Consider the following 19749-nt stretch of genomic DNA (forward strand, 5'->3'; position numbering starts at 1 on the left):
TTTCAGCAAACCACGAAGTGCCAAGTGTCTATTTGTTTACAGAGAATCCGCTCGTTGTAGGTTACGAATCGCGGCTTCTGGTTGGAGCGAGCTGGATCGTGGCCGTTGGTCCGTAGGTGATATGACGTTAGTAACGAGGAAAAAGATATCCTACGCTAATGCAATCTCTTATCATATCTGGAATGTAAAAATATATATTCATACCGGTCGATCCGTACGTTATACCAACTCAATAAAACTTCATTTCTTTATAATTCATAAGCCGTATTCGAGCTAAACAAAAAGATTAATCCTTTCTACATAGATATTTAGATCCCACTAAATTTTTAGCTGTCTAATTTAAGTCTAAGCCATATGTCCAAATAATTGTTTCGAATCGAACGCCGCTAAAACTTGCTCTAAACTATCGCGCTGCCGAGCTACTCTTCGAAGATAACCGTATTATCGAGCTATCAACCGAATTAAGTCAAACTACTAAACTACCAGATAATCTCTTTGTAATATTATTCAGAGTTAGAGTCGATCTCGTGATATTCTTAGCGGCAAAAAAGGTAGTAATCTAAAATTGACTATACATTGGGACATTCAAGTGAGGAGGTCCAATGCAGCCCCGGTTACATAAATTTCTTGCAGTATCAGTACGTGGCAGCCTGTTACAAACTGTTTAAATCCTCCTATATCTTTTTTATTTCTTCTCTCCTTTGGTGAGGTAGAAAGAACGCAAAAGGGAGAATCTCCGATTACGAAATCCTGCTCATCTGGTTATAAAGTCTCATGTTGTATGAAGAATGGAGTTCTATATCCAACTATCATCTTCTAATTCTGTTGGCTGACAAAGAAAATGGAGACATTTTTACCACAATTTATTTATCATAAACCAACGTTTTATTAGGCTCATTGGATATTATGCAGATCGCATTCTAATAAGACTAATTGTATCGTTCTTCTAAAGTAGTTGTTAATTATTTGTACCACATTCTACATATCCTCCTGAAATATATTCATACACTAAAAGGAGAAGAAAACAGAAAGGCTATGCTACAAGGAGCTAGAAGAAAGAGAGAGAGCTTTTATAAACTGATTCCATGCAAATTGCTCTCAGTTTTGCTCCAAAATTGATTGATGATTGATGATTGATGATTGATACAAGAGAAGAAGAAAAGGGTACAAAAATGATCAAAAAGACGGGAGCTTTATTTCTTACCAACAGATGAAGAACAGAGCTATAATCTTCTCTAACCTCTGGCAAAAGCCCAGTTCCTTCTCGTGCTGATGAGCGCTGAAACCAAACCAGCAGAAGCTAACAACAGAGGACTGGTGAGAAATCCCTTTCCATCTCTAACCTCGCCCAGCGCCATCAATCCATCTGCGAAGTCTTGAAGAATCCAGAGCCGCTTGAGGTACAATTTCTCTTTCAATTTCTCGATCTCCTCCGCCTCCTCTTGCTCTTTCTCTAACTTGTTGCTCTTGAGTTCGATCAAGGCGTGCATTTTCTTCACGTCTCTCGAATTTAGGGGTATGTTTCCAATGTATCCGATTAGCTCCGCCCAAGAGCTCAGCTTTTGGAGCGGCGGTGCGATTCGGGAGGGGAGGAGACCGGCCCTAGACGGCCAGATGAACTGGTCGAGGAAGAAGTATAAGCCCTCGCCGAAGAAGGAGAGGAACGCGAGGAGGAGATCGAAGCGGGAAGGATGCGCAGCGGCGAAGGCGCGGAAAAAGTTGAGATTTTGGATGAACTTTCCGAGCCGCAAGGCCTTGCGGGTCAGGCCGACGCTGCTTTGGAATGCGTCGAGGCGGGGGGCTAGGATTCCGGCGGGGTATGCGGCGAGTGCTACCTTGGCGGCGTAGCGGCAGATCTTGAGGAGCTTGTCCACGCCGTCGCGGCGGACAAGGTAAGCCTCGAGGTGGACGAAGAAGGGTCGCGGCAGCGGAGGCGAGGGTTTCGTCAGAGTCGGAGGTAGCGGTGGCGGAGGTGGAGGAGGTGGAGGAGGAGGAGGAGGAGGAGGTGGGGAGGAGGGGATGAGCTCGTACGAGAGCTTCGCCGCTTCGCCCATGGAGACGAGAGGAGAGACAACAAAGAGATGGGCGGGAAGGAGGAGAGGGGTATTTGATGAATGTTAAAAGGACACGTGTTGGAAGATAAGGCATGACGTTGGGAACCCGGTGTAGCTGATGTTTCACCGGATCTGGTCATTGCGTGAGTTGTTTTTATTTTATTTTATTTTTTATTTAAGCTTCTATAAAAGTTTTTGTTTACGTTTCATTCGTCAAGTTGGGGACATAAACTGACTTTTTTTTTTAAAATTTATCCAAATTCCAAATTAAAGAGTAAATATTTAAAACAATATAAAACCAATTTGATGGTTCTAGAGTTTAATATTTCATATTAGTAAATATAAATTTTGATTGGCAAGTTCATGCATCTAAAACTTAGAAATTATATTTTAGCTTTTGACTAAAAAATTAAACGTGATTATAAATACTTAGCTTTAATGTTTGATTAGATTTCAGCAATATAATATTACATGAAAGAATTCCAATTTAAATCCAACCTGTTACCAAATATTATTTATACCAAATTTATGGTGCAAAACTCTTTCTTTTCTTCTCTGTAGTCTATAAAACATGGGGCAGTGATTTCTCATTGGATTTATCAAATGAGACGCACATTGGAATATATATATATATATATATTCAATGTCAAAATAGAGGTTATGGGGTAGCAAGATAAGGTGGTTAATATACAAATATCAGCCAGCTATGGAATGAGACACGGCATTGTGAATAGTGAATAAACTATTGTATTTTTATTATTAATTAATTGAAAAGGAAAAGGAAGAAGAGAATATCCTTATACATATAGACTGGAAATAAAATGTTCTTGACCTCCTATGGGTCAGATTGAGTCTATAAACTTTTTATTCTCAATAATTAAATTGTATTAGTTTATAATTAGGCTGCTAATATTTTGGGCTCATATATGGGCTGTTATCATTGTCAGCCCAATAATTAGGCTAAATGGGCTTCCCGATCTTGCAGGCTTGGGTTTTATTTTTATTATTTATTCTTTTATTGGACTAAATTGATCCAAAGATTTACTTTCTTTTATTCTAGAGAGAAAGAGAGATTGTAAGATTTATGACTCAATATTCTGGAACATGTGATCTTTTGGTGGTCTTATCCATTTGCAAATTAATTAGTTGTTTCATTTCTATGTTAGATTGCACCAATTCTTCAGTCAAAAAGCAAATTGGTACTTGATTTTAATTCAGTCTTTGCCTTGATATTGAATTATTGACTCTTTTCTGCATTAGATATCGACCTTGTTTGAGATCCAATTTCAAATACATAGGAACAATAATCTCATCAAAATCACCTTTTGTTGGAAGAGAGGAACTATTGTGTCATATACTGGTCAGAATCCTTCCTAGTTTTTAGGCTAATTAATTGTTCTTCTATGTAAAATAAGGAACCATCATATATTAGGCATGGTTAAGATAAGGAACCATCATTACTCTAATTCAATACAAGGAAGTGGAGTATTTTACCTAATGGTGTACTTAAAGATGCCTCATGTTTAATGTTAAAGAATGGAATTGGGTTGCTGGTGTACCTCATGTTTAATGTTCTTTAATCTCAAAAGACAAAGTAAAACAAATATGCAGTTCCAAAACTACCTTATAGTGCAATCTAAGTTCACAGGTGATGTTAGTTGTATTGCTTATAATGATAGTCTCAAGAATCTCACTGAAGTATCCACAAAACACTTTTGGTTAGTATATAGAATTGGAGAACAAACTAAAATCTAAAGTACTCTCTTCACTCTTAAGTGACAACCCACCATTTGCTTTTGTAGCTTTAGAGAGTGAGTTGAGTTGTCCAACTCAAAGCACTTTGCATTGGATAATCACATGCACAGCTGCCACCCCTATCTTTAATGTTAGACAGGTCTGTTTCAGTATATCTGAGATTCTGAATAGCTCTCAATGCATTCTTGAAGGTGGAGTGGCAATTTTATTAGGAGGCATGCAAGGCTAGCATTAAGATTTCTTTCTTTCATGAGTTAAAATCATGGGTCTCTAAAAGGAAGACATCCCACTCAGAAAAAAAAAAAAAAAAAAAGAGGTTTTGGAGCCAGGCTATAATACAGAGTTGGCCTACAAATAAAGAAGAGCAAAAGAGCAATCCTTGAAGCATCTTTGTTGCATCAAATGCTATCGAATTCTTCTGCGATGCGTGGTTAAGTATCGATCGTTCGATTAAAGTACTTGGAGAATGATTAGATCTGCTGACATACAGGCAAGTGACTCAAGTAGCTTTCAGCAATAGAAATTCTTCTGGGGCCTTATATATTTTTTGATGCATGCCACAAACAAGATAACTTAAGCCTCTGTAAGAAGTCTTACAAATAACTAGGGAATGCAAAGATGCAGTTGGAGCTTTCATCTAACATCTTCACCAAACTCTTATGATGCAATTATCAAAAAAATGCATCACCAAATGAATGGTTAGTAGATTCTTGGACCACATAGTGGTGCTCTTTGCAATTTGGACTGTTAATGGGGAAAAAAAGGATTAAAAAATTAATCATGAAGGTTTAGTAAATTCCACCAATCTTCTTCTTTTTTATCCTTTTTAAATTCATGATTAAGGATTACCCGATTTCCATTCCAAAGTTGAATTGAGTTATATATATATATATATATATATATATATGCTCTAAATACCAGTTAAAATCATGTCCATAACCGCATGATGGTTGGAACGGTCCGCCATGTGCTCGACTGTGTGGGCCCACGAGATGTACCAATGAGAAGGCGCCAATTCTTGGATGACATCTATGATCCATGGACCATGCAGCATTTATAAATCATAAATCTTTATAGGGCCTCCTAATTCGACAAAACCGGGGGAAAAATAAAATAGTTTTATAATTCCAATCCTATATTTGATGAGTTTGTTAGCCACTTGGCAATGAGAGAGAAGAGATCTGTCGAGTTAGGCGGCGAACACGGGACAGCAATGGGACCCATTCTCCTGCGCTCATGGGCCGGCATGGTCCAACTTTTCTCCTCCTCTTAGGCCGGACGGCGATGAGGTGGGCCCGGGCCCACCTCCCCCAAAGACGCGCCTAGTGGGGCCCAACTTTGGCCCTTGCCAGAGGCCACCGAGCTCACCTCACCCCCGTAGGCCGTATCCGTGCCTTGGACGCCTTGGACCCGGACCCGGACCCGGAAACCGCCCGAGCCTAGTATTTGAATTTTTTGAACGTTACGGGGAAGGGTTCAGACATCGCGTGCGCCCGTATGTGCGAAAATTATCTTAATGACAAGCTTGTTTTTTGGTTACTTTTATGAATACTCTAATGGAGTAGGTTAAAGAATGCTATATTTATTTATTTATTGGCTTTTTTTTTTTTAAAAGCAATATAAGTTCACTAGGTTTTCAAGTTTGATGGTTTTTGGCGCGTATATTCTTGAGTTGAGAAGTAGTTATCTCATATCTGCATGCAAATATAGTACGCAAGCAGAAGCATCTCGCTTAATTTTATAGTAATAATTATAAGACTTTCGTCGTTACTTTTTTACCAACTTTTTGAAAAATTTCACCACCTACTCCTCAAAGGGAACCGTTCGGGTCCCAGGCGGGGAGCTCCGGAACGAGCCTTGGAGTCGTGGCCTCTCTCTCTCTCTCTCTCTCTCTCTCTCTCTCTCTCTCTCTCTCTCTCTGCCCTCCCCTCTCCATTCTTCTTGAAGCAATCCATATAAAAGAGAAAGCCCAAAGGTCTCTCCTTTACTCTTCTCTCTCCGAGCTCTGGTTGCAAGAATGGTGAAGGAAGTCCAAAATATTGCCTGATTTGGTGCTCCGAGCTCAGGCTTCATTGATTGGATCTTCTCTAGTTGTTTCTCGAGCTGGCAATGGCGTCGGAAGGGCATTTCTCGATATCGGTGGCGTCGGTGGTGGAGGACGTGCTCAGGCAACATGGGACGAGGCTGAGCGATCTCGATTTGGCCTCGAGGAAAGCAGAGGAAGCAGGTGAAAGCGGCTTCCAGATGAACTCTTCTTTGTTGGCAACTTGTTTGCATCCAAGAAGAAGAAGATGCTCCTTTTGAAGAATAAGATTTATTTTCGCTCTAATTCTCCAATTTGTAATTTTAGGGGCGAGGAGGTATGAGGCAGCCGGTTGGCTGAGGAAGATGGTCGGAGTGATCACGGCGAAAGATTTGCCTGCGGAGCCTTCGGAGGAAGAATTCCGGCTTGGATTGAGGAACGGTTTGATTCTCTGCACGGCGCTCAATAAGGTTCACCCCGGTGCAGTTCCAAAGGTAAGAAAAAATAATGTATGTTTATCTAATAGATGCTTCAGTATCTTAGAGGATTCTAGCGTTCAAGTGTGGTTGTTGTCCAGGTGGTTGTGAATCCAGGTGATTCAATTCTTCAACCAGATGGAGCAGCACTGTCGGCGTATCAGTATTTTGAGAATGTGAGGAATTTTCTTGTTGCTGTGCAAGAGATTGGTCTTCCAACTTTTGAGGCATCTGATTTAGAACAGGTGGGATTTTTTTTTGGCAGTTATTTCTCAGTTCTATCTATGATTCAGCTTGTTGGGTCATGTAAGAGATTTACCACTCTTGCTTTCACGAAAAAAGAACTTCTTTAGATGATCCTACTTTTCTCTTCTGATTATTGCATCTGATCTCCCTTGGAACACAGGGAGGGAAAGGTGCCAGGGTTGTGAACTGCGTGCTTGCGCTGAAATCCTATGGTGAATGGAAACAAATGGGTGGAGATGGTTCTTGGAAATACGGTGGGAATCTTAAACCTTCTGTCTTAGGGAAATCTTTCATGAGGAAAAACTCAGAACCTTTTAAGAATTCCTTGTCGAGGAGTCATTCGATGAGTGAGAATGATGGCCCATTTAAAGAGCATAATTCGACTGGAGATATTTCGACAGAATCCAATGAATTGGTTAGTGTGCTAGATTTTGACAAACTTGATTCCACTTATTGTAAGCTATGCCTTGCTTACTGGGTTGCATATTATGCCAAACAGAGCACATCTCACTCGTTGAAAATGCTCGTTCACGCGGTCTTATCTGACAAGAAGCCTGAAGAAGTTCCACTGGTAAGGTTATCCTTTCTTCTGTTTCCTTCTACTCGAGTTGAAGCTCTTTGTGGATTTATACGACATTGAAGTTACTGCTCGTATGCAGCTTGTCCAGTCAATGTTAACCAAGATTATGGAAGAATTCGAACGTCGCATAACTAGTCAAAATAAGCTGGTATGCATAATTTCTTTCGTGCTCCTAGCATTTGGACCTCTCTATAGATTATGGTGCATGAAATTAATTAACTTTCTTGTGGAATTTCTTTCATTCATATGCTGATGAAACCTTTAGTTCCTGTGACATGAAGATTGTGTGCTTGTATAAAAAAAGATGTTTTTAATGATTGTATTTACTTTCTTACGGTTACTTGTCAATATAATGATTAACAGGTGAATACAGCTCTAAAGGGTGTAGCAGATGGCGGCAAATCATTTTCTAAGTCAAGAGTCTCAGTGCAAGCCCCTTTTGATTCTTCTGAAAAGAGGGTATGTTATTGTCCTTATTTCAAATCTTGCATACTTCATTTGCTTCGGATGAGATTATCGTTTAACAACATTTTTCCGACATGCATTCTTTATGGTCTTTAATGATGATATTCTTGAATGAGTTCTGAAATCTGAATAACAGTAACTCTGTTATTTTGCACCCCTTAAGATCGAAATTGAAGATAATTTCACTAAGTCAAGAAAGGAGGGCCGCATTCTTAATAAACAGTTGAAAGTGGAAGAGGAGGCATCAAAAGAGAAGATCTTGAAGCAGAATTTGATTTTTGAGAAACAGCAACAAGATATAAAGGTAGTAGTCCACCCACAGTGATGTTCTCTGGTATCTTATTTCAGTGATGCAATATATCAATTTACTTCAGTAGCTAATGTTCCTTATAGGAACTCAAGAGTACCCTTAGAACTACAAAAGCCTGTATGGAGTTTATGCAAATGAAGTGCTCCGAGGAATTTAGTAAGCTTGGTAAGACAATATGCAGTCTATCTATTGTGGCATAACATTACAACTTATTTGTGAATTTAACTTGGTCTCTCTCTCTCTCTCTCGGCATTTCTTGTGACAGGAAATCATCTGTACAGCCTTTCTCATTCTGCCTCAGGTTATCACAAGGTTCTTGAAGAAAATAGGAAGTTATATAATCAAGTGCAAGATCTTAAAGGTACTCTATTGAGCTTTGAGTTCCTATTGAAAATGAAGAAACTCCCCATGATATTACCTCCAAATGTTTTCTCCTATCAGGAAGTATTAGAGTGTACTGCCGAGTGAGACCCTTCCTACCTGGACAACTGAGTAGCAACACTATTGGTAACATTGACGAAGGGAATATAACAATCATCACCTCTTCAAAGCATGGAAAAGAAGGGCGCAGATCTTTTACCTTCAATAAAGTTTTTGGGCCTGCTGCAACCCAAGGTAGCTACATGTTATCCCTTTTTAATTTATTTCTATTTTGTAGGAATATCTCATAAGTATCATACTCATAATCTGTCATACTACAGATGAGGTGTTCATAGATACTCAGCCTCTGATTCGTTCTGTTCTTGATGGTTATAATGTCTGTATATTTGCCTATGGCCAGACTGGATCAGGAAAAACCTTTACAATGGTAAGAAATACCAAGTGTTACCTTCAATGTTGAGCTTGTGATTATTATTATTTTTAGTGTTTCTATTTTACGAAATGAAGATGCGCTGTAACTAACTATCTCGGTTTATATGATTTCTGTAACTAATACAGAGCGGGCCAAAGAATGTCAATGAGCATACACAAGGTGTAAATTACAGGGCACTGAGGGACCTGTTTAAACTTGCAGAACAAAGAAGGGGCACAATTTCGTATAAAATACTGGTTCAAATGATTGAGATTTATAATGAGCAAGTCAGGGACCTTCTTGTTACTGACGGTCTTAACAGAAAATATCCTTTTACTTAAACTACTTTGGTTTTTAAAATTTTTTGTAGCATTACAACTCGTAAATTTCCTTCACAAGTATATACATTAGAAATTCGAAACAATTCTCAGAATGGACTTAATGTTCCTGATGCAAACCTAGTCCCTGTCGCATCGACTTCTGATGTAATTGAACTGATGAATATCGGACAGAAGAACCGTGCTGTGGGTGCAACAGCTCTAAATGACCGAAGTAGTCGTTCACATAGGTGCGATCCTAAGACATGTTCTACTAACATTGCTTTAATTTTTCCGATTAGATTATTTATGGTGATGCTGACAATTTATCTACAGTTGCTTGACTGTTCATGTTCAAGGAAGAGATATGACTTCTGGGACTATACTTCGAGGTTGCATGCATCTAGTTGACCTTGCAGGCAGTGAACGTGTTGACAAATCAGAAGTAACAGGAGAAAGGCTGAAGGAAGCGCAACATATAAACAAATCACTGTCAGCATTAGGAGACGTAATAGCTGCACTTGCCCAAAAGAACTCACATATACCTTACAGAAATAGTAAACTTACACAACTTCTTCAAGACTCTCTTGGTAAGATACTATTCAAATATCAACTGTTCAGCAGGGAAGGGTGTAAGATGTCTTCTATTTTACTTACATTCTAATCTACAGGTGGGCAAGCGAAGACATTGATGTTTGTCCATATAAGTCCTGAGATGGATGCTATTGGAGAAACCATAAGCACGCTCAAGTTTGCTGAACGGGTTTCGACTGTCGAGCTTGGCGCTGCCCGGCTAAATAAAGAAACTGGAGAAGTCCGAGAACTCAAAGAGCAGGTTAGTTATTCTTTTGAATTGCTATACCTTATATTTCCATGAATTCATATTCTTATCAAGGGTCCTTTTCTCCATTATGATTTATTTTTCTATTATTCAGATAGCTTGCCTTAAAGCAGCATTAGCAAGGAAAGAAGGAGGATCAGATAATTTTCAGAATACAGTTTCAACTGATGCACTCAGTTTAAAAGCACCATCACCTGCACTTTCAAGCCGACGGCATGGTGGCGATTATTTAAGAAATCAAGCTAACTACAGGCAGCCAATGGAGGAGGTTGGAAATATAGAGGTAATAATGCTCAGTGGCCAATGCAAATTCAAATGCGCTTATTCTTTTCGTTATGTTTTTCTTTGTAAGAACCCAAAAGCGTATTCCCATAAGAAAACCTATGATAACTAGCGTCATGACCAATTATTTTAAAAATGTTCATGAATGGATTAGTTTAGGGAAAACAAGATGGAAAGAGTCCATCATAGGAAAAGTAGCACAATTAAGAGTACGTTGGTGCGGATGAACCGGCATTATCATCTATTAGGTTCTGTTTCAGCTAACTGCTTATCTTTACCACTTCTTCATTGATTTGTCATATTATATATTCCATTATTAATTTCTTATCTATTATTATACTTCTATCTACTACATATGCATATATAAGGCTTCTGCTCTTACTTAAAGCCTGCATTTCCTCTGGAGTGTTAATCTAATTTATTGTCTTTCAGAACTTTATTGAATTCCATATCTTCGACCAAACAATATCGGTCTGATAATAAGGCCTATTATAGGTTAGGAATAATCCACCATTGAGACAAAAGAAGCCAAGCTTTGATCTTCAGGAACTACTGTCAGCTTCTGATTCTCCTCAGTGGCCAGAAGATAAAGAAATTGTTGCTGGAGAATGGGTTGACAAGGATGTGGTGAACAAACACGAGCTTGCTGTCATGGAGGACAACTTAATGGGAGATTGGGAAGGAGACAGTGCACCTTTGCCAGACTTCTTTTACCAGAGATATCATTCAGATGTGAGAGCCTATTCAGATCAACAATACCACAGAAGTACTACAAGAAGAAAAGAGGGCCATGAACTTGAGATTCAAAGAACTCGATTTTACTCTGCTACCACTGACGATTCAGATGATCTTGATATTGCAACAAGCGATTCTTCAGAAGCAGACACACTATGGCAATTCAATCTCCAAAACCTGAACGGCTCAGGAACTGAGGGTGGGTCAAAGTTCAAGAAGCTGCAAACAAAACCAACAAAGACCCCGGATATAAGGTGTTTCTCTTACCATACAGATAAGCCTGTGGTTATATGTGTTACCCTTGTTGGAAAATGTGGCAGTTCTATATCTGTGATAATTCATAAATTGTATGTCTTGCTATTGCATACATCAGGAAGATGTTCAGGACTTTGTTCACTGATATTCTGTTCCTTGTTTATAATGTAGGACTGCAAGCCATGCACATATACCATCACCATCACAAAAAATATCAAGTGGGTCTAACCGGATCGGAAGGCAGCTTTCTGGCAGCGGTGACGTTAAACGGGCTTCATCGAAGGGGAAAACAGGCAGTATAAAGTAAGGTTTGCTACTAGAAATGGTGTGCCTTTTCTTTCTCTTGGCTTTCTTCATTTAGTTGGCGTGGTACTAAAGTGATGAGTGGCAATAATTCCAGTTGCTTGCATTGGTGTGATGGTGGTTCTAACTATTTTCAATAGTTAGCAGGAGACGTTTCTCCCTTTCTTTTGGTCTTGCTGTGGTCCAGCAGTCCTTTTGAGTTCTTATGGACATTCATTATCTGTCCTGTGTATAAGTCGTAAAGTTAAATTGTCTATATAAGTCATAAGGAAAAGGAAAGTGAGAAGAATAATCAAAAGAAAAGAGTGGTTCCTTGCTTGGAACTAAGATGTAACTTTTTAGAGTTCCTTTTTAAGAGCCTGATAATTGCATTCCATTGCCTTGAGTTGTGCTTTTGCTTTCACATGATTCATATTTCACAGCCACTACTATATCACTGGGTCCACTACCCATCAGCCTTTCTGCTTTTCTTCCTTTTGCTTAACCTACTGGCATGACTGAATGATAAATTCATCATTCCAGCCTGGGGTTCCTTAAGATTGAAACCGATCAATTATGATGTCTAAGATGGACTTCAAGTTCTGTCCAATGGAATGTCTTCTTCTATGACGGGACCTGACTATTTCTGGATCTTTGTCAGGCTTTAGTTGGCTGTTTGATGCCTTAATACAGTGCATGCCAATCTGCTAATTTGTAGACAAAATGAATGATGCGATCATTCCGATTTTTCAGAACTAGGAAAAAGATATAAATCCAAGATACTTTTTATTTTGATAACAAATTGGGTACCTTCAAATAAAAGTTTCTCAGTTGTTTTCCGTGACTTCTACAAATAACTGATGAGATCTTCAAGAGGAACAATTTTGTTGCACCTTTTGAGGACTCCAATTTCTCTGAGGTGAAGAAAGTATAAACTCAAATCAATTGACAATTACAAGACAAGTTGTGAATTTGCCCAACTAAACTTCAAATTAAGCAGAAGAGGTTGAAGTCTTGTTGATTGCTGGATCCTGCTGTGGTGGTTGGCCATGCAATGCTCCTGCAACCTGCGGCTCATGCGGCGCGCTCGGAGGAAACCGGTGGTGGTGGTGAGGGAGGTTTGGAGGTCCACGCCGGATGTTACCCTCCTCTTGGTGCAACCTCTGAGTCCTCAAGGCAGTTAGATACAGTGCAAATCCGAGGAAGACAGTTACTAGTCCCAGAATCCCTGCAGCTGCAAACATCCCCGGACGGATGACGTGGCAGCCAGCCCTCGGTTTGTCCCACCCACTCAGATGTCCGGATTCCACTCCAATACCAATCATTAGAAGCACCTCAGCAATGGCAAAACAGACCCTGCATTTAAATTATGATGACAAAGGATAGGAGGAACTTAAAGAGTTTGATCAAAATGTGTTGGTTCGTAGTCCTTACCAAGTTGTGAGGAAGAGGAAACAGGATTGCCACGTCAGTGTTCTCGACGACGACGATGGCATGCGGGGATCATCAGCCACTGTCCAGGCTACTAATGTCGACGGAGGTGTAGGACTTGCTACTGCAACCAGCATATAAGCATGCTCCGCAAACATGGCGACCGCAAGCAGCAAGAAAGCACACACGGCACAGGCCAGTGGCGTCTGCCCGCTGCTGTTGTAGAAGCATTCAGCTACTTTGCCGCCATTTCCCCTGATGTTCAAGAGATACCATGTTGCCTGCGGAAGTAGAGCATGAACTGGTTAAAGATTTAAAATAACAGAATCATATGAAGTTATTGCTAACTTCAGCTTGTAATTCTTACCTCAGACCTTGAGGCCTCAGCGGCAAGACACAAGATGAAGCTGGACAGGCCACAAACTATGGAGAGAACCACAAGGAAGACGGCAAGCCTGCTGCCGATGTCGGTGCTCCTAGAAGCCCTCTTCAGTGAGAGATCATCATGAGTAATAGCCATGGAAGACAGGTTCTTCTTGTTTGGGGTCTGAAAGGGACCTGCAGAAGAGATATAGATTTCCAAAATGTACGAGGTTGCATGAGCTTGAGAAAGCCTTTGGAAGCAAGTGGAAGAGAAGAATCCATGAAGGGGCATCACTTGCACATAGGGTAGTTGTGTTGCTTGATGTGAGAGATATTCCAGCCTCACCCTGCTTGTTTTTACATCCAAATAGGCTTTCTAGTTCTTTATGCAGATAAATATGGCATGATGACAAAGCAAGAAACAAAGTGGGATGCAAGCAAAGAACCAATCAAATACTAACAAAGAGAAACATTACAAAACATTTTGTACAAGAATGATCAAATGGGTCAAGAAGAGGAACATATACATTGAGTCCATTTACATCTCAAGACATGGTAAGAAAATGAACATGAAAAATGGCATCAACAGGATGCCAGTTTTAGTTAGCTCTCATGAGAACAGACTCACTTTGATCCAAATGATGGCTTACAGCATCCAGTAAGAATGCCCTTCTAGCAGAGCAGCGTCTTGAAATAGCCATCCATTTTAATGCTGCTATTAGCTTAATCCAGTTCCTGGATGGAGTGCTAGAACCAATACGGGATACATGGGTGGCATTGGTTGCACTTGCTTCATCACATGAGACCTGAATCAAGCCATCACTATGATCCCAATGCATGGAATATGGAGATAACCTCAGCATATCTACATCAAAATAATGATCCATCATATTCTCACCTGCCATGCTAGGATTCACTAATCCACCAGTCTGAAAATCTCCCAACTGGATATCATACAAGTCCCTTGTGTTGAAACTATTTGTTGATTGAAAGGAATTAAGATGGACAATGGGACAAGAATCCTGCACAAAACTTATGTCTCTTGACGGGGGCATATCTTCTAAAAGTCCAAGTCCCGGTGGATGTGGTGGGTGCAGGAAGCCCACTTGCCTAGCTTGTTCATCTGCAAAAGCTGCCATATTAATCTTTTGATTAGTGTATTGACCTAAGAATAGAGACCACATCAAAGTTGCTGAGTCTGAAATCACCTTGAATTGTTGTGGGCAGGTTAGGAATATGTTGGTCCATCAAACTAGATACTGAAACACTGGCGACATCAATCATAGGTAAGAGTCTTGTATTGTTGTCATTCAGCATTTCTTCTCTAAACTCTGCTATATGGTCTTGAAAATTATAAGCATCTTGCTGTAGCTTGTTCACCAGTGCCTGCAAAATACAGGTGCTATTACGAAATGACAACTTTCAGAAACTAGAAAACGGTCCCAATAAACAATGGAAATAGAAATAAATGGGCTCTGCTTTTTATGATCTCTACTGAAAACAAATGGCTTTTGCTTTATGTGCCTTGCCCAATCTATATTTGGGAATAGCTAATGGTTAAACTGAAATAGAAACAAACACTAGATTCAGGGTTGGCATACCTTCTGGCTTGCAGTAAGTTCATCCAAGTGGCAACATTTACCACCGATTATTACCCCAATAAGCTCATATATACAGTTGAACAGAAGCATAACTCCCTGCTCACGACAATATGAGTAAATCTTGTTGTCATCCAGAATGCACTCCCTAGCATGAGCACTGGTTGCATCCCACATTTTGTTTGACATTCCAGTTCCAAGTACCTAAAAAGTATGGAGAGAATAGGGAAAAAAAAAATCATACATCAGTTATTGCATGACAAATTTCTATTTGCAAAACCGATTAATGGCTTCCTTACCCGGCGCAGCCTATCTTGATCCATGACCAAGTTCCTCAAAAAATCTTGAACAGTGCTGATCCCAAATTCTGCAAGTTTCTTGTGAAAAACTCCATCTTTGCCTATCTTCTCCAAGCGCCATACATCATCAACCAATGCTGGAGGATGATGCTTCTTGTACACTGAATTGAAAATATGTTAGAATCATCGTTGGCAGATTTAGTTCATATTCTGTTAGGCCTCATCATAATCAAATTCCCTTGATCAGAATTATATTGATGTTCACAAACACAAATAGCTGACAGTTAACGAGATCTAGACTTACACTCTCCCCGGTGATCCTTAACCCAAAAGGCTTCACTAATTGCTTCATGCACTCTTCCATCGGTACTAGTACTTCGAGAAATTTTTGCACCAAGCCTAAACTTTCGGCATCTTATCCAGCTGGAATTATCTGTGAAAGCAGCATCATAAATGTAACCAACTCCATTGCTCAGTGTGACAACAAGATCCCCTGTCAGTAAGGGCCTCTTGCCCTCCCTTTCACGAACTATATTATCATTGAACTCCTTTTCAGTCCAATCCATCTGTCCATCAGTACCAAAATCACCATCAAGAACAGCAATTTCAATCCTGACAGAAGATAAAGGACCAGAAGAAACTATCTGGTTCCCGTCAGTATCAACTAAAGCAAGTTGAATAGGCCTCCTGTTCTCTGCCTCTATTTTGCTGCCCGTGAAAACTGTTTGGGGCAAACTATTCTGGAATTGTAGCCGATATCTTTTACTTGCAGCTGCCTTGATCAGCTGGGGAGATCTAAAGCATTCATAGCATGCAAATAATCAGAAAAGGTATAAGATATTTGCATTTCTCTAAAAGATTCTCTTAAACAATTTTAATCGAAGAATTCTAACAGTAGAAAAAATATAGATACAAAGAAAACATTTCAACAGGAGTTTTGTGCGCGGAAAATCATGCAGATACATATTACAAGAACAGAGACTAACAAATGCAGCTGAAATTTCAAATTTAATTATATAGTCTCTTGCATCATCAAGGAAGAAGGTATTTCACATCATTCTTCTTCTTCTTCTTTTGGTTCTAAAACCACAGTATTAAACATTGAAAACATGTTCAATATTTGTTCTACAAAGAATCTCAGTAAGAAAATGGTTCCCATATCTCAGGAGTTCCTGTGTGCAAGCAAAAACTTGCGATCAAATGCCAATGAGTTTCCAACAAAAATTTTTACCTTGGGGATAACTGTACATGGCGAGACAGAGCTTTCTCCACCTCATCTTGCACCTGATTTCCATTAAAGAGCAGAAACATCAAAAAATCAGTACACTGTCTTTAAACACTAGGGTCAAAGGTCAGTTGCAACTTGCATTACCATATGAAAAATATACGAGCAACTCCAAAATAGACTTGAGTGAAATTGAAGAGCTCTCAATTTGCATTATAGTGATTAATGTATTCCAATATTCAGCAGACTATGCAACCATACAAAAGTCCGCAAACTTAAAGCAATTCTATTACACTACCTGATACAACTAGTACAGCCAACACTCCTCAACGTCTCAATATTCAACCTTACAAATGCCCAAAGGCTTAGACATATGTACAAAAAACTACCGGATACTATAACTCAAAGGAAAACTGAAAACACAAGGAGGCCAACTTCCCGGTCTATTGGACTAGTCCATGGAAAGTCAACAGAGAGGCAAACTTTTGAGAAAAGGGATTGGAAATCCGTTTAAATGAGAAAGGATTGATTTAGCCCTGTGAATGACACGAGATTTGAGCAAAACCAATCTTACCACACTGCGGAGAAAAGGTTCCATCTTTGTCAAATGCCGCTGCATGTACTGTGCTCCCATTACTTCTCTCATCGAACTGCCGCGATAAAGACCGGGGATATAACGGAAATGAATCATTATAAACAACAAAAAAATTAATAAAAAAAGGCAAAGGATTCTAAAAGGGATTGCAGCTGATGATCTCTAACGACACTCACTTGAGAAATGTTCTCCGTCTCTTTGCGTCCCGAGCTAGCAATCCATCACCCTCCTCCCCGTCCTCCTCCAAAATCCTCCGAGTGTTCATCATAATGAAACCAAGGAACAATACACCAACCCTAGCACTGACACCTTAGCAACGGCCGCAGACATTCCAAACCACCGGACTCGCTGCTATATATGGGATAGGAGGAAGCAGCGCCGAAATTGCTCTTAAATCGTAAGGAACACGCCCACGGCCATTAAAAAAAAGGGCTCTTTAGAACCCCTAGAAATGCCAAGATTCGATCTTTTTCCAAAGAACTGTAACTTTGTCGGAACGAGGAAAGATCCAAACATGAGATTCTCGGAAAGGGAGCCGAGATTGGCGTACGGAATTCGGACCATGATACGATATCCAGAAGATTAAAAAAAAAAATAGAAAAAGGAGAAGGATTGCGGCCTTGTATCAGATCGAAGAAGCTTCGAAGAAGGAGGGAGGAAGACGGCCAGAAGGAAGGAGAAGATCGCCAACCCAGGAGAGGAGTACTTAGAGTCGTCCAATATTCGGACAGAGAAAGAGCTCGGAAACCCTAAACCTAAGAGTACCACAACAACGAAACAAAGGGAGAGCGGATAAAAAGGTAAAATAAAGGAAAGCAACCGATACTTTCTACTTTTGGTTACTTTCGCTCGAAAAGCAACGAGCAGCACTGCTCAACACTGCCAACGGTCGGCAGATGCTATCTGCCGAGAATAACGGGCTGAATTTATTGCCGGATTTTGGGTCCGAACCCGACAGCATCGCTACGTACTATCATCAGAGAGTAATTAAAGTATGTTCTCCTTTCCTTCTTATTACCAATTTAATGATGGAGATAGACTTATTTTTATCATCTATGCACTGTCGCTATCGTATAACTTTCACGGCACAGGACTTACGTCGTATTTTTTGTCTCTTAGGATAATTCCATTGGATTCAGCTTTCATTGATGATGTAGTACTTACTCTCTTTGTTTTTTTCCTAACTAGAGAGAAGAGAAAAAAATAGTATCTATCTTATTGTGAATGCTTAAATTCTGATTTCTTTCAGTTCTGTTCCTTTCTTGTCGTGCTATCATTTTATTCATTCTTGGTATTGGCCATGGTCATTGCAAGGTTGCTAGGAAAAGAGATTCCTTGAGAAAAGAAAAGAAGAAGGAAAAAAAGAAGGAATAGTATTCGACTTTCTATACCTTTGTTCTTTATGAAGACTTTAATTTTTTTTGTTGTTGCTCTTAAAAAGTGAGAGGGAATAATTTCAGGTTCCTTTTCTTTCATATCTTATGATGAATTCTTTGAAGTCTTTATTAGCTCTCCTTTTTCTCCTTCTTTCTTGTTTGTCAACTTGCTCGCAAAAAAGTAATATTTTAATAAAAGTGTTGACATCTTTTACCTTAAAAAGGTGAAAAGAAAAGGAATAAATTCGATTATTCATCAAGTGGGTTTCAAACCGGATGGGAAGAGCAATAATGGAACCCAACCCAAATGAACTAACTTCGACTGAACTATACCTAATGGCGAAATCAAATAACACAAAAGAAACAAATACATAAAATGTAGTTAGCTCCACTCGTTTGTTTCTACATTGGCTCCATTATCCAAAATTAGATAGAGATGTAAAACCCGAATGGAGAGGGTGGGCAAATTAGAAGCGCTTACTTGGACTAAGGGCTCCTTCCGCTCCAGTTAAGCAAAGCAGACAGAAAATCTTATTAGGCTCAAGAAAAGACTTTATCAATCCTTGTTATAAGAACAGGGGTGTAAAATCCAAATGAGTCCAGATCTATAAACTGGTTTGGAAGCCAGTCAGGCTTTCGTAGCTCAGTTGGTTAGAGCACCCGTTTAGTAAGCGGGAGGTCTTGAGTTCGACTCTCAACGAAAGCACATATAAAATTTTATTATTTCTTCAGTTTTAGATATTGGGTTGACAAATATAACACAAATGCTTGCGATAGAAGAAGTCCATGAAGCCCAGGCCCTGCTGCTGCCTGATGTTTAGGAGAAGAACAACGGCCTTAGTTGCAATAAAAGCCCCACTTTATGTAGCCCAAATTTTGATATCACCAACCAGCAACGTCCAAAGAATACCTCCATTACACGACAACAAACACAAGAGATTACAACGATAGAATAAAGACATATATATATGTATATATATCTTCCTTAGTCAAAGAAACTCTCATAAAAAGTTTTTTCTTGTACCTTGTCAGAGACACATAGTCCAACCTCATGTTGTTGTTATTGCTTGCTCCTGCTTTGATGTCGGTGGTTCGGATTTGGGGGAGTTTAGTGCGACAATAAGGAAGGAGGAGACATCTAGATAGTTCTATAGTGATATATATTAGTTTATTATCTATTATTATTATTTTTCTGAAAGATATAAGTTCAAATCTCATTAGCTCGTTATTATTTTCTAACTTCTAATGTTACACATCTATTATATATCATTCGTCGATGCGGAGTTTCAAGAGATCACATGACATGATATATATTACTAATTTATTTTTTAGTAACTTGGGTTTTTAAATCAACCGATTATCCAATGCAATCAAATGATCAACTGTTGCTCTTCTTGGATAGCAGAATTACTAGAAGTGCTCCATTTGGAACGTTGGAGAAGGAAGAA

The 19749-nt window shown here is 39.5% G+C and overlaps 4 protein-coding genes and 1 non-coding gene across 7 annotated transcripts; 2 read left to right on the forward strand and 3 right to left on the reverse strand.

The window, feature by feature from the left end:
• Window positions 1-1235: 1235 nt before the first annotated feature.
• On the reverse strand, window positions 1236-2054 carry LOC140764413 (peroxisomal membrane protein 11-3-like). The gene has a single exon (XM_073102968.1). It carries the CDS (start codon window positions 2052-2054, stop codon window positions 1236-1238), a length of 819 nt encoding a protein of 272 aa, XP_072959069.1.
• Window positions 2055-5724: 3670 nt separating this feature from the next.
• Window positions 5725-11800, forward strand: LOC140765849 (kinesin-like protein KIN-14F). Its single transcript, XM_073105129.1, has 19 exons — window positions 5725-6036; window positions 6160-6326; window positions 6410-6553; window positions 6715-6969; window positions 7054-7125; window positions 7214-7282; window positions 7498-7593; window positions 7763-7903; window positions 7993-8074; window positions 8175-8270; window positions 8351-8524; window positions 8611-8717; window positions 8849-9027; window positions 9109-9270; window positions 9356-9609; window positions 9691-9854; window positions 9955-10143; window positions 10638-11131; window positions 11304-11800. The coding sequence occupies exons 1-19, from the start codon at window positions 5919-5921 to the stop codon at window positions 11437-11439; spliced, it is 3099 nt and encodes a 1032-aa protein (XP_072961230.1). The 5' UTR covers window positions 5725-5918; the 3' UTR covers window positions 11440-11800.
• Window positions 11801-11985: 185 nt separating this feature from the next.
• On the reverse strand, window positions 11986-13508 carry LOC140765852 (uncharacterized). Its single transcript, XM_073105135.1, has 4 exons — window positions 13213-13508; window positions 12849-13126; window positions 12225-12770; window positions 11986-12118 (listed from the first exon to the last, which is right to left on the reverse strand). Exons 1-3 carry the CDS (start codon window positions 13498-13500, stop codon window positions 12407-12409), a joined length of 930 nt encoding a protein of 309 aa, XP_072961236.1. The 5' UTR covers window positions 13501-13508; the 3' UTR covers window positions 11986-12118; window positions 12225-12406.
• Window positions 13509-13640: 132 nt separating this feature from the next.
• LOC140765850 (calmodulin-binding protein 60 B-like) lies at window positions 13641-17811 on the reverse strand. 3 transcript variants are annotated; one of them, XM_073105132.1, is made up of 9 exons: window positions 17102-17793; window positions 16905-16980; window positions 16337-16389; window positions 15410-15900; window positions 15106-15266; window positions 14810-15010; window positions 14417-14594; window positions 14107-14340; window positions 13872-14014 (listed from the first exon to the last, which is right to left on the reverse strand). In XM_073105132.1, exons 1-9 carry the CDS (start codon window positions 17191-17193, stop codon window positions 14004-14006), a joined length of 1497 nt encoding a protein of 498 aa, XP_072961233.1. In that variant the 5' UTR covers window positions 17194-17793; the 3' UTR covers window positions 13872-14003. The 3 variants fall into 3 exon arrangements, with proteins under 3 accessions (XP_072961232.1, XP_072961231.1, XP_072961233.1); XM_073105131.1 differs by having other exon boundaries at window positions 13641-14331; window positions 17102-17811; XM_073105130.1 differs by having other exon boundaries at window positions 13641-14340; window positions 17102-17802.
• A 1122-nt stretch (window positions 17812-18933) lies between these two features.
• On the forward strand, window positions 18934-19007 carry TRNAT-AGU (transfer RNA threonine (anticodon AGU)). The gene has a single exon. It is a non-coding gene; the product is annotated as a tRNA-Thr (tRNA).
• The last annotated feature ends 742 nt before the right edge of the window (window positions 19008-19749 follow it).

This window comes from Typha angustifolia, chromosome 8 (genome assembly GCF_048772165.1).
Source record: "Typha angustifolia cultivar Huaian chromosome 8, ASM4877216v1, whole genome shotgun sequence".
NCBI lineage: Eukaryota > Viridiplantae > Streptophyta > Magnoliopsida > Poales > Typhaceae > Typha > Typha angustifolia.

Coding starts and splice junctions, on each gene's coding strand:
- LOC140765852 (XM_073105135.1), bottom strand. CDS start 13,500: ATGCCCCTTCATGGATTCTTCTCTTCCACTTGCTTCCAAAGGCTTTCT. Junction 13,127..13,212: donor CTGAGGCCTCAAGGTCTGAG/GTAAGAATTACA, acceptor CTACTTCCGCAG/GCAACATGGTATCTCTTGAA. Junction 12,771..12,848: donor TTCCTCTTCCTCACAACTTG/GTAAGGACTACG, acceptor ATTTAAATGCAG/GGTCTGTTTTGCCATTGCTG.
- LOC140765850 (XM_073105130.1), bottom strand. CDS start 17,193: ATGATGAACACTCGGAGGATTTTGGAGGAGGACGGGGAGGAGGGTGAT. Junction 15,267..15,409: donor TAAGGATCACCGGGGAGAGT/GTAAGTCTAGAT, acceptor TTTTCAATTCAG/TGTACAAGAAGCATCATCCT. Junction 14,341..14,416: donor CCTGCCCACAACAATTCAAG/GTGATTTCAGAC, acceptor TTAATATGGCAG/CTTTTGCAGATGAACAAGCT.
- LOC140764413 (XM_073102968.1), bottom strand. CDS start 2,054: ATGGGCGAAGCGGCGAAGCTCTCGTACGAGCTCATCCCCTCCTCCCCA.
- LOC140765849 (XM_073105129.1), top strand. CDS start 5,919: ATGGCGTCGGAAGGGCATTTCTCGATATCGGTGGCGTCGGTGGTGGAG. Junction 6,327..6,409: donor ACCCCGGTGCAGTTCCAAAG/GTAAGAAAAAAT, acceptor GTTGTTGTCCAG/GTGGTTGTGAATCCAGGTGA. Junction 9,855..9,954: donor TCCGAGAACTCAAAGAGCAG/GTTAGTTATTCT, acceptor TCTATTATTCAG/ATAGCTTGCCTTAAAGCAGC.